At 41.2% G+C, this 13,387-nt stretch overlaps 1 protein-coding gene across 1 annotated transcript in view; it reads left to right on the top strand.

Annotated features, from left to right (window-relative positions):
• The window catches only part of LOC128872918 (discoidin domain-containing receptor 2-like), a 173,268-nt gene extending 160,966 nt beyond the window's left edge, over positions 1-12,302 (top strand). The window contains exons 16-17 of the mRNA XM_054116104.1: positions 5,390-5,531; positions 6,295-12,302. Coding sequence (XP_053972079.1) covers positions 5,390-5,531; positions 6,295-6,645 — 493 coding nt within the window. The 3' untranslated portion in view covers positions 6,646-12,302. The remainder of the gene's footprint in view (positions 1-5,389; positions 5,532-6,294) is intronic.
• The last annotated feature ends 1,085 nt before the right edge of the window (positions 12,303-13,387 follow it).

Raw genomic sequence — 13,387 nt, 5'->3', positions numbered from 1 at the left:
ATTCCAGAAACAGAAACTCCCGACCAATCAGAGCGCGAGTATGCCGGAGAAGCGCCTGCGGGGCCTATGCTACCGGCATACTCGGAGCATAGCATTCATTCCGATTGGTCAATCCATATCGGCGTAATCGGCGAATATACATAATCAAAATTACGTTTTTTTGGCAAAAAAACGGGTAAAAAATGACAAATCGCAAGAAGTCGTGATAATGGGACCACCGGGGGGGCATGCTCTACAAGATGCAACACGATTCATTCCGATTGGTCAAGCTATCTCGGCGTAATCGATGAACAGACATTAAAAAAACAAAAAACAAAAAAAAATATATATATACATGTCGAATTGAGTAACATCCTCCTTTTCGAAGTCGGTTAAAAATACAGTCGAGGGTTTAGTTGGTCAGACTGTTTAGTTAAAATTGTTTAAAAATAAGAAAATGAGAAGGGAACATCAGACAGAACTTTTGCAAGTGTTCTGGTAAAATGTATTTTCTTCCACATGAGACATAGTATGATTTTTATTTTTAAGATCACCCTATTAAACAGACACTACGACGCCCAAAGTTCAAAGTATTGACGTACACATAGAAAAAATTGAGTATGAATTCTAGCACCAAAGCTCAAATAAAATATCTAGTACCGTCGCATCTCTTTCTTCCTGATTTCTTTTCCTAATCCGTAAACAAACTGACCCATCGTCATAACAGAACGACGCAAGTGCTAGAAGGGGTTGTTATTCGGAGCTCGATGAAAATCTTGGCTACACAAAGGGAAAAGAATCGCTTCGAAAAGCCGAAAGTACGTACATGTATGTGTCGTCGGTGCTCCGCAACCCCAGGACTTTTATCCTAACGCTCGCCAGCCAATTTCTCCTGGCACCTTATTTTATTCGCGAGTGCGCCCCGTATAAAGTCATTCTCAGAGCCGGACCGAGTGGAAAAGAGGAAAGAATCGATTGCTGATCAAACGGTAATGCAATTCAATTGGCCCGGTTGAAGGAAGAACGAACGAGAGCGAACGGAAGAGTTCCTCGGTGTGTGGGCGAGTATGGGTGTATACGTGTGCAAACGCTTCCGTAATAGCTTGGCGAGAGGAACGTGCGTGTGATCGGGTATAAAAGTATATATGGGCACGCGCATATAGGTTGAACACTCGAGGCAGTGGTTCTTTAACTTTTTAGGGAGGAGTCTGGCACACAGTTCTCTACATGAAATAATTATAATAACTTGAATTCAATAATAGATTGCTAGAAAGGCATTTTGATGGAGAACAAAATTTCCCCTGAAGCAAACATCCCCTGCGAGCAGAATCCGTATATAGATACAGATTTATTTTTTACCATAATCGACTGAGTTGAAACGCTTGAAGAAATAAATATAGTATGTACAATGTACTTTATAGGACATACCACTCGAGAAATAATTTCTCCTGTGAAAGATAAAATAAAATATATGCAATAGAGGTGCTGAACTGTTTCTTTTATCAAATGACACTGATAATTTTGGAACACGTACAAAATCAAACAAACTTGATATCTGTTACCAAGCAACGGTTTAAGAATTACTGACTCAAGAGTAGAGAGAATGTACCAGCCTGGTGTTCAGTGTGCCAAAAGCGATAGCGGTGATACCGGTGGTGGTGGTGGTGTTACCAGAAACAGTGATAGTGGTCGTACACGCCGCAAGAGCGTGTAGCTCGACCGTGGAGAACGACGAAGACTCAATGTAGGCACTCCACCCCCGAGTAAGCAGGGGCTGCCTTTGTTCCGACTTCGATTACAAATGTAGAGAATGGCTTTCCCTGCCTCCCACTTCTTCCTCGTCCGTCCTTTCTTCTTTTTCCCTCGTCCTTTTTTTTTTCTTAGATCGTTCACCTTCCCCAACCCCACGACAAACCTCACCCCCTCGGCACTCACCTTTGGATCTAACGTCGAGGCATCGCGAGAGGTCGAAGTCCTACCGATCACACGCCGCCACGAACTCGACGAAGCCCTTGCTCGACCTAACGCCGACTTCTAACGTTAAAGTATCACCAAAGGCGTACTCCAACGCACCCGAGAATCGATAATAGCCATAAGAGGAGACTCTTCTCGGTTGTCGGGGGAAATGACGGGAAAGTGGATACTCTTTGTCTTCGGGGAAATGTCTTCGACCGTCGACACGCCGGTGGAATTCTTTTGTCCAACTCGAATCGTACTCCTCGAGCGGAGTGGAACCTACGAAATCCATATTAATGAAGAGATGGGACTGTCTCTTCTAAGTTAAACAGTATAAATATCAAAATAATCATTGGAATTATCGATTTATCATTGAAATAAAGTTTAATTTACAAGTGGAAAACTAATGCGATTTGCGACGACGAGAGCTATTTTAATTTCAAGAGAATATTGCAATGAAATATTCTACAGGAACATCCTACGCTCGAATAGTAGAATGTTTCGATAGTAGAGCATTCGAGTAACAGAGGATCAGAAAAACAAGGTTCTGGTGTACTTCGATGGACCAGTTAACGCCGCTGTCGATGTCCTGAATCCGGGCAAAATTTTGGAATCGAACCAAAAGGAACGTGCAAATATACAGAAAGCAAAAAAAAAATGGGCCATGTCCTTCGTTAAAAGCATCTGGAAACAGCAACTCGAAGTTTTATTTCAACTTTGGAGTAACTTGCTTGGACGAGAGATGGAAACTAGTCGTAACTTTTCTGCACCAGACTTTCTGCATTAATTGACATTTCTTCTGGATACTGTTACTAGATACATCAAAGGCTTCGTCTGTTTCTAAATATTGCTCCAGAAGATAGACACTGGAATTAACCCATTCACTGCCAGGCGGCAAACTTCAAAAAGAAAATTTACGATCTTCTTTTGCATTAATTCGTGATTAAAAAGGCTATAAACATATCCCTTGAGTAATTGCAATCAATTTTAACTACGAGATATCTCGTAGTTGGCAGTAAATGGGTTAAAGAACCTAGGATCCTAGTAGACAAAATGTTCTTAAAGGGGTAACTAAGAAACTCCAGGAGGAAAAGATCGAAAATATTCCGAGTATTCTATTATTAGAAATTGTGTTTGATTATTCGTGAAGTAGTATTACTCGTTCACATCACGTATAGGTATCGGCAAAAGCAGCCTTACTTAAGGGATGAGGGCTCTACGAGGCACGCAAAGACTGGATAGGATCCACCGAGTGAACATTGCTTATTGCATTAACGTTCTGACCCGGGACTTCGGTGGATCAGGTCACCGTCGTAGCCGATGAACTCCAAGAGCGTAGTATAGCCAATAACAGTGATCGATAAAGCGCGGCTAATTACCTAGGTTCTGGCTCCAAATTGGAGCTTTGTTCCACCGACGAAATTAATTGACTCCATTCACTCGATAACGCTGGATACTCGAACACCGTTCAGTTGCTCGTTTGTCTCGGTGAGAATTATAGTTCGTCTTTGAAACCAGAAGGCAGTCACCTCCTGAAACCAGAATCCAATACTGCCAAGCAGACATTTCGTGGTGTACGGGTTGTCCTCTACGGACACACAAATTCACTACCTTCACGCCGCTGAAACGGATAAGGGTTGCGTTAGACCGCGGACTAATTTCATCAACCCCGAATCTCGAGATAACGACGAACTGATGTTTTTCTCTTTACATCCTCCCTAACTTTCACTCTCTAAAACATTGTAAGATTATGTCGAAACCGAAGGCTCAGGAGTGTCATCGAACTTTGATCTGTAGTATAATATGATAAACTTTAGAGGATACGTGAATTACAAAATCAGTCGAAAACTTAAACTGTATCCCATATAGAAGGATTTACACAGGGTGTCCTAGTATCGGTGTAAGAACCGGAAATGGGGGTAGCTGAGACGATTCTGGGCCGAGTGACCTGACTCGAATCAGCCTCTCGCGCGCTACTCGGGCGCTGCAATTGGTCGGTGGTTTTTCGTTACTAATTAAAAAACGGAGCAACATCCGACATTTTTGACAAGGAAATTGTGGTTCAGAATCGTCTCAGCTACCCCCCATTTCCGGTTCTTATACTAATTTTAAGACACCCTGTATATACATTCAGATCCTACGAACAAGTTGCTGCGTTCCATTTCTGACAATGTGTAAAGTTCTAGCACCTAAAACTTACAACGATACGAAAATATTCCCTTTCTTTTCTTCCCAACCATTAGGTACTATTTCTCGCGTAACGTTTGCTCGCCTCTAAACACTGTCCCGCGGGACCCAGTTTTGTAAACGGTGCCGTAGCTATTGTCAGCGCCGTGGCGGCCAGATCTCTAGAGCGAATTAGAGCGTAATTAAGCATGCTCAGCGCAAAACGTGGCAAACTAAATTGTGCCCTAGAAATGTACAATGGCGAGTGTATAAATCCGTTCGGGTTGCGCGTTACGTCACCGTCTGCATCTAGATCCGCATTCTCCGGCGACCGCGAGCCTTATCCCGCCTCATATAACGATCCACAATGATCATTCAACGATCCAACCCCCCCGGTCGCCGGTAAAGTTTGCCGCAACGCTACGTTCAATTGTACAGTCGCGTGTGCTTGTACAGGAAACGTAGCTCATCCACACGTACGTGGAAATGCAGCCCGCAGGCAGCCATTCCCGCTTCCGGTCGGCTGCCATGTACAGAATGCGTACGCGTATGCAGATTGGCGGCCGCGCTATGCACCCCACATACCGACGAGAGATCGATTCGATCCTGCCTTTTTCATTCGCAATGAATCGGTCGGAAAAGTATTCGCGATACTCACCGTTTACCGAAGTCGAAACTGATTCGCGTGTATGCGGCCGGGTCTAGGATTATTTCAAAGCGTTCCCTTCCGCCAGGGACCCGGAAAAGTAATGGAGACACGGCTGAGTTTATTCTGCAAGATAAATAAATGCAGAGACGGTAAACGCGTTTGTTTACGGGTTCTATGGATTTAATTTATGGAAGTGAAAACTTAGCTCGTCATTGTTTGGTACCTACTTACTATTCTACGTACACGAGGTGGTCTTTTGTTGGCTTGATGCAAATGCAATACGCACCTGGATTTGCTTTTGAATCGGAACGATGAAGCTTTTTTGCATAAATCAGGTCTCCCCATCGTACATCAAACGTTCCATCGCTATAGTCTACGTTTTTACTCTCGTTTTTCGTTATATTTTTAAAAATCGTATACTAGCTGCGAACAAACAATTAGTTTTAATCTTATCTGACCCAACTGCGTTTTTGGTATTATAATTGGTAACCGTATTCCAAAGAGAAAATTATAAGGTTGTTAATAACGATAGCGGGTCCCTCGATGCCACGGAGTTAATTAAATGGCGTCCGTTGCATACCCGCGGCGAGGAAATGGTTTGATTCGTCGTATTCATCGACACCATGATTTCGATTACAGGAATTGCTTGGTGGGCAAAGCTTATCACATCAAGATCTCAGATTTCGGTACGGACAACGAATTGTACGCGTGCGATTATTACAAAGTCGACGGCGCTGTACCGCTGCCGATACGTTGGATGGCCTGGGAATCCATATTTCTGGTAAGCTCTATTCACTCTGCGTGTTATTTTATTTAACGTTTACGTCGCGGTTATTACCTGTTTGCGAATTTCCGAACTAACTGATACAATATGCGCATACGAAATTGATTTTATCATTATTCGCGGTGTTTGAACAGATTGTCGCGTTTAATGATTCAATCGCTAATCGAATATAAATACCTTCCTTAACCCGACCGCTTTCGAGTCAATTTTTATTGCCATTAATCTAGCACCATTCTTGTCAAAATTAACAACCTTACCATTCACCCCTAAAGCTCGAACAACTTCGACCCCGATAATTTTATTTAAAAAACATGTAGTTATCCAGATGACCTATCTTCAATTATTTCACTAGACTGCGTATTTTATGCATTTATGATACAAGCTATAATAAATACATACTAAAAGTAACCATAATATACGTGCACTTATCCAAAGCGAAATAACAATATTATTATATTAAATAAAAAATGTGTTCAACATACATCATGTATATTTCTTGTACGCCTTCCTTGTACTGTACCCCATACATGCATAATATTCACAGTATACAGATTGTATTCGATTTGGTTACCTGCATTATTCATACATTAAAATGTATGGTCGGTTAAATTTTTTTCCCAAAAAATTATTTTATTAACAATATTATCGCCGTTCAGCCGCTCACTCTTCGAAGACCCTTTCCAGTTCCGCTTTATTCGATTCGCGCGCGTTATGAATCCCGTCGCGTAGCAGTAAGCGATAATCGATACGATCTTCTCAGGGCAAGTACACGACGAAGAGTGACGTATGGGCGTTCGCCGTGACCCTGTGGGAGATCCTGAACCTGGGCAGACGGGTTCCGTACGAGCACTTGTCGGACGAGGAAGTGGTGCAGAGCCTGCGACGGCTGCACCGGGCAGCTGACTGCCCCGACGCCGGTGGCGAGAACAACGGCTGCAAAGAGAGCACCGACAACCTTTTCGATTATCTGCCCCGACCTACCGCGTGCTCGAAGGATATTTACGACCTGATGCTCGAGTGCTGGCGGCAGGAGGAGAACGAGAGGCCCACCTTCCGGGAGATTTCGATGTTCCTGCAGCGAAAAAACCTCGGTTACGCGCCCACGTCCTGATATTGAATGTTCCGCGACGTCGATGAGCACGATGTTCTTGGCGTTTGCCGTTCCTGCCCGGCTGGGAATCGCTCGAACACTCGCCGAGAGACCGTCGACGACGCGATGTATCCTCATTGGATTACCATGAGGACCAAGTTCTGATTCTTTTGGCGGGAACGAGCTTTTTCACTAGGCCGACGAACGATCTCGCAGGGGTGCGAGACATCGGAGGAGCGGATACAACGACAACACCGGTCCGATCTTGGTCATCTCGAACCTCGAACCTCGGGAGACTCGGTCGTTACCCGAATTCTCGAAGAACCGACGAATTCGTCGAGCGCCGAACTCGATCGAGAGAAAGGGTACTCCGTGAGTTCGGGTGTTTCGCTTTGGTACGTAAGAAGGGAACGCGCGAGACCATCGGGACGCAACGACGTCGGATACGCTAGCATTCGATGAACTATTGTTTAGACGTTAAGATCTCTAGGGAATACAAACGTGAAACTGTGAATTCGACAATCGAGAGAACGCGTGGACGACCTTTGTTCGCCGAGAGGTACCATTTTTCCGTGGGGTTCTCGGTGGACGTCAAGGGTCCGTAATGATCGTCGAAAATTTAGGAGCAATATCGTGTAATCGTAATACAGCTGTGAACATTCCTGCATGGATTAAAAGATGTACGTCTATATCGTCGAGGTAAGTAAGGAGTATTCGTTACTTAAGGAATTAGAGTAGGGAGGGGCAACTGTGGGCATCGCGAACGCTCGAGGGCCATCGTTGGGCTACCAGACGTTACTGCAAGCTTTAATATACATTAGTTTCGTTTACAAGTACGTTTCAGTGTTAACAGTAGCATATTTCGTTGCTGTTAAATTTAATTACGAGATAATAGTTCTCGATAATAGTTCTAAAGCCTCTTCGATGATGCGGAGGCTGCCATCTTGGAGAACAACTCGCGTACACTATTTGAATGGTACCTAGAGTACTCTATTCGTGAATTAAATTTCTTACGGTACATCAGTTACACTAATTTCGTCAAGGAAACCATTAAAACATAGTCTAGAAACGATTTAAAGAATATCTAAAGAACTGTCGCTCTCGCTGCGCCTCCTGACCCGACCAGTTGCCCATCCTTGAATTAGAGGTTATTCATCCAAAACGATGTTATTTCGGAAGAATGAAAAGGAACCGCATCAACGTACGGCAATACGATAACTAAAATATCAGATTCCTTCGCGGGATGAAACAAAAGAATTGAAAAACGGTATACATATGAATCAAGTGGGTATGAATGCGCGTGGACGCGTAGATGGTTACATTTCTCATCGTGCGTAAATTAATCGTAATCGTTAGGCGTTCGGTAGGCTTGCTTCGAATTTGGTTCGTCGAAGCAAACGAAGACTGTCGAATCTCGTGTAACTTTACAGAGACACGGTAGGGGCTCTCTTGTGCACGGCGAAATCGTATAAAAATCTCGCGTAGATAATTGTTTCACGGCTGATAAACGGATCAGGTTGCGTTCGTTCAGATGCAATGCTAATACTCATCGGAGAAAGGGCCAACTTGTCCTTTTCGTACATTAAAATGCTTTTATAGCATCATAAAAGAAATGTCCCTGTTGCAATGTGTAAAACATCAGGTGTAAACACTTGGTAATTGTAGAAATATAAACAATTACGTAAGATGTAACTTGCGCTAGACGCTACGAGTATTGGTCTGTTTTCATCGAGTTCATTTTTTGTTCTCTTTCCATTTTACTCTTCCAATCAGAGATATACACGCGACTGGTCATCTCTAAAATTATCGAGTACCCACGCCTAATGTTCCACGCGTTCCAACGGGGATATATAGGGACAGGTCGAGGCCTTCCCTTGGCAAACGAGTAGGTTAAATTAGGATTTCGACGAACAGAAGCAACGTGTCGAGGTCGTGATCTCGCGAGAGAGCTCGGCGATATCATAGTTCGTGATTTACGTGGAGGAAACGGTATACATATTCTCTGTTAAGAAGTGGTGGCTCGCACCACGACTATGACACATCATAATTGTAACTTTATATGATAGGCGGGATCAATACAAACATACATAAAAAAAAAAAAGAAGAAAAGAATTAGTATATTGTACATATAGGCATACATCGAGAGGTAATATACGTTTATCATTGCGTTGACGCGAACGGGACGAGATTAGCAGCTGACGAGTGTTAGAGTCGTCCTTGGAAATCACGGTCCTTTCTGTCTTCTCTCTTGGACGTGATTTCGCTGAAGGACGAGCGAAACTGGCTGCTTTGGGGCAGTATTTCCCAAAGTAGGGGGTATCTTCTATCGAACAACTGAAAAACACCTTTTTGTATTAATTTGTATGGAATAAACTAATAATTTTCATTGACATTTAACAATTATGTAATCGTGTTGTATAGATTCACTGAACGTTTGACTGAAATGGACGTTTTCTAACATTTAATTGAATCAGTTAATTTTGAATTAATTCAAATAAACGTAATAACAATTTTGGTAGTGAGCTCCCTCTGTAAAAAATTTTGGGAACCACTGCTCCAGGGGTCAAGGAGCGAAAGTTTCGCGTAAAGAAGCATTCATCGGCGCGATCGACATATCGGAAAATTGGTATCAATCTCAATGGTATTAAGAAGCATGGAGGGACAGGGAACGACGACTTTCAAGAATTTCGAAGTTAAACGTTCGTTTAGCGATGCTATTCTCACGACATTCGATTAATTAATCACACCAATCGTTATGTTCCATGCATTTATATCAGATGAAATACTATCGATAGCATTCGCAATATCTAGCATGTAGGTGATGTTACCGTTATAACATTAAAAATACTATTTATATATCTTAATGTAATTCGCCACGTAAGAAGTAGATAGTCGGAGACATAGCCGTTCGTATATAAAACGTACGTACGTTGAATTTAAACGTAACAAGTGTCGTCGTCTAACCAGTGAAAGAAGAAAAATGAGCAGTGAAAGTTTGCGTTATTTCGAGGTGGAAAGAATCGTAGTTCGAATTTGTGGAGTTATGAAACGAGTATAGATTCATTCGGCTAATTAGAACTGTAGTATCATTCAACGATTTAGCGTTATGTATAATTAACATTGAAGAAACGAAAGCACTGAAAATTGATAAGTGAAAGTGCAAACGACTCATAGTTGCGTTTAGATTCATCGATGTAAGCATATTGCTGCCTTTGGCTGTATCGTTGCCCCCCTACTGCTAACGAGTAACTCACTTGTCTACTCATGTGATAATTTAGTATATTTCTACGTACCTACCTGTATCTACCGGTTCTCAGTAGCAAAAGGATTATTCGTCTTGCGCTGCGTTCAATCTCAATTTCAAGCCAAGTCGATCTTGGTCGGTAGAGAAATGAAAACGAAAATTAAATTAAGCCTGTTCATGACTATCAATAACCACGAAATACTTCAACAGAGGAGTTATTCTTAAGAGAACCTCGCGAGACATCATGTAGTTCAGTTGCTCTTCAGGGATGGGCAGAATTTAAATAAGCTTTTACTCTTTCAAGGTGGAACATCATTTAATCGTACGATTCAGACTATTCACTGCAAACATAACACGTGAGACGTTGTTCATCTGCGTTGAATGCCATCTTTTTCAAAATTTCTCATCTACATGAGAATTTTGCCCATTCCTCTTTCTTTATTTTTGCTAAAATCTGACGAGTTTCTATCGTGAACGTGCGCAATCCTTTCTCTGCTCAAAAATTCGCGCTGTATAATCTAGATGGCTTGCTTCTACCTAGCGTCGACTACTCATCTTTTCTCCTGTGATTTCTAAAGCTTCGCTGTTTTCGTTTACGAAGACACTCTATCGCCCGGTTTCAATGAATCGGACGTTTCATGAAAGATTCGCGAGCTCCGCGTTGATTTCAACGATACACCCAACGAGGTGAATTGGCAATCGGTGAGAGTTTGCTTCGACTTGATTGAATAATATTTTGCAACGAATGCACGATCGACAATCACTCCTAATCAGACTCTAAAAACGTTTCTCAATCAACGAGACACGTTTTAGCAATGAATGCAACACTTTGGTAGACGTATAACTTGTCTTCTTTTATTTTTAAACCGTAGCCATTTTTGTGTTTAATTATCCAACGAAGCTGCGAACATATCCAACACATACCTGGAAGTTTTAAACATATTAAATGAACGACGAAGAGGTGATAAGAGCAAAGTTAAACAGGCAGCATCGAACCTTTATTATTTCTATTAAATAGTCTATATAACGCAGTCGACGAAAGCAATTTTGCAACATCCAACAATGAAATGAGTTAACAAGAAAAAATTGTCACCTGATTCCACAGTGGTCATCGAGTCGCATAAAATGAAACGAACTTTCCATGTATCTGACTTTCTTAAGTGAATAATACCGGCTCTATTGTCGCAGTTCTAGGAACTCACTGAACATTGTTATCTACGTATTTATCGAATCCGATTTCCAGCACATCCGATTGTTAACCTGACGTGGAATTGAGAGAAATGTTAGAGGTAGTCGCGGAAGACTGTGGAGAGCTCACCTAGCTATATCTTCTATTCAGGCACGGGCAATCTAACAAAGACTTTCTCGCTACGGCAAACAAGCGCGTTTGTTTCGTAACAAACGTTCCTTCCCGCGTTCTTCTCTTCTTAGAGCAATAATTTTACGATAAAACGTGACTAATTTCATTGCGCTCTACAGGATTATCCAGTGTAAAGTATTGCGAGCTGTTTTCTCAGAAAGTAACGAAGAAATCTTTCTAATTTTTTCTAAATATTGTTTGGAGTAAGTGTTAGATGAGAAAAGAAAATGGCGAAGGGAGAAGTTGGTATTAATTTTATATCTGGTAAACTCAAAGAATTTTTTAGCAAAAATGAAGTCGATATCTTTATTAGTTTCTTAGAAAACATCCTGTGGCACTTTATACCTTGTATTTCGTTCACGCAAAACCCTCGGTATTAATTAGTTCTTTCAGCTTCAAAACGGTAATTGTTCTCTGTTTTACTTTCCAAGTACTTTATTAATAGAAAATTGTCACGGTGGTGATCGCTGGTGATCTTCCTGGCAGGAAACGTGTTAATAAAAATTACTGGAGAATTTGTAAATACCGCACTCCGGAAACTTGACAAAAAATTGATATAATTGATCTTTCTGAAAAGATAGAGAGTGGGAGAGAGAGAGAGAGGAGGGGGAGAAAGAGGGAAACAGAGGGAGAAAAATTGCTGATAGGCCGTGAAAGGTTGCCTAGGCCTGCTCTACGCTATTGAACCTTAATCGTTATAGTCATAAAATTATTTTGTACTAAGAACTGTTTATAATTTTGTATCTAATCTCTGTAAATACCAAGCAGATTGTCTATGGCTAATAAAGCTTAAACAAAATCGATATAAGTAGACTATGTAAAGGGAATTATATATATATATATATATAGGTATTTATATTTTAATTAGCAATTAAGAAAGGTGAACGAGATGATGTAATTAAATTTCACATAGGCGAGGACTGGTAATATACCAATGTACAACGATCTAGGAACTATTTGTATTATACAGGTGACAATTTAAGGGACAAATCATTAAAAAAAAAAAAGTATACATGTTACTCGATAGCCACGTATGTGTATAGGGTCCTCCATTGAATATTTACCCCTTGAATTTCTCAACGAAATTTTTACGAAATGATTGTTGTTCCATTTTGCGTTATCGATTTTGGAAAGACAGAGAGAATAAGCGTCTATACAACGACAAACATTGCAAGCGTGAAATATACTTCTAGGATCGTTTATCGTACTCGAATAAAAAATCGTAGCTCTATTAAACTTTGGTGTTAATTTGTACGAAAGAAAAAAAGAATCGGTGAATTCTCGGTGGAATTGTTTGATCTTTATCGTAAAGTGATACGTTTGGGAAACCCTGTACAGTATTACGGTGTAGAATCCAACTAGTCATTTACGGCACTTTATAATGTTTAAAGTGTATCTTCTACGTTATACGTGACATGCAACGAACGTGTTGCTATAATTTTACGTTTTAATTTAACGAAGCGATTGTATAAAGAGAATTATGTTCTAGAGACGTCTTCTCTGTTTCTTCCATTGTTTACGAATCACACTCAACGTAAATGTGTATCTCGTTTGCCAACGAAAAATGATTTTCGGTTGTCTGCGTTAGTTTGTTTTTATTTCGATCAGTCTGCCTCCAAACGCGAACTATCGCTTAAACGTTACTGACAGTAATCTAAGTCTTGCGCAAGATAATTCTATTCGTGTATCTTATATGTATGTTTCGATAAAGGTGGAAGTACACGTTGTAAGTTCAAGTACGCGGGAAGCACAACGATGAAACTTATTTGTATCGAACAGTCAAATGAAATGATATTACATATTTCAATGAAAATCCATGATTTCCTGATGTTTTTCACTTTACCTTTACTGCGTCTTGTGCGAACAAGATTTACATATAAAAAGAAAAGAGAATGTCTTGTTTTTGTGATACTTTGTTTCGTATTTTGATTTCAAATTGACGCGTCGTTTCGCGCCTAAAGGAATGAGAGTGGCGCCATCGGTGGAAAAACGCTCAAGTTTGTAGTAAAAAAGTAGTTCGTTCTGTTGCCGCTAGATGGCGCGTAGTTTAGTATTAGTGGCGTCATCGGTGAGAAAACACTCAAGTTTGTAGTGAAAGTAGTTCGTTCTGTTGCCGCTAGATGGCGCGTAGTTTAGTATTAGTGGCGTTATCGGTGAGA

The sequence above is a fragment of the Hylaeus volcanicus genome, chromosome 2, assembly GCF_026283585.1.
Source record: "Hylaeus volcanicus isolate JK05 chromosome 2, UHH_iyHylVolc1.0_haploid, whole genome shotgun sequence".
NCBI classification, from domain to species: domain Eukaryota; kingdom Metazoa; phylum Arthropoda; class Insecta; order Hymenoptera; family Colletidae; genus Hylaeus; species Hylaeus volcanicus.
Note: the sequence above shows the minus strand (reverse complement) of the source record. Positions and strands in the feature narration are given on the sequence as shown.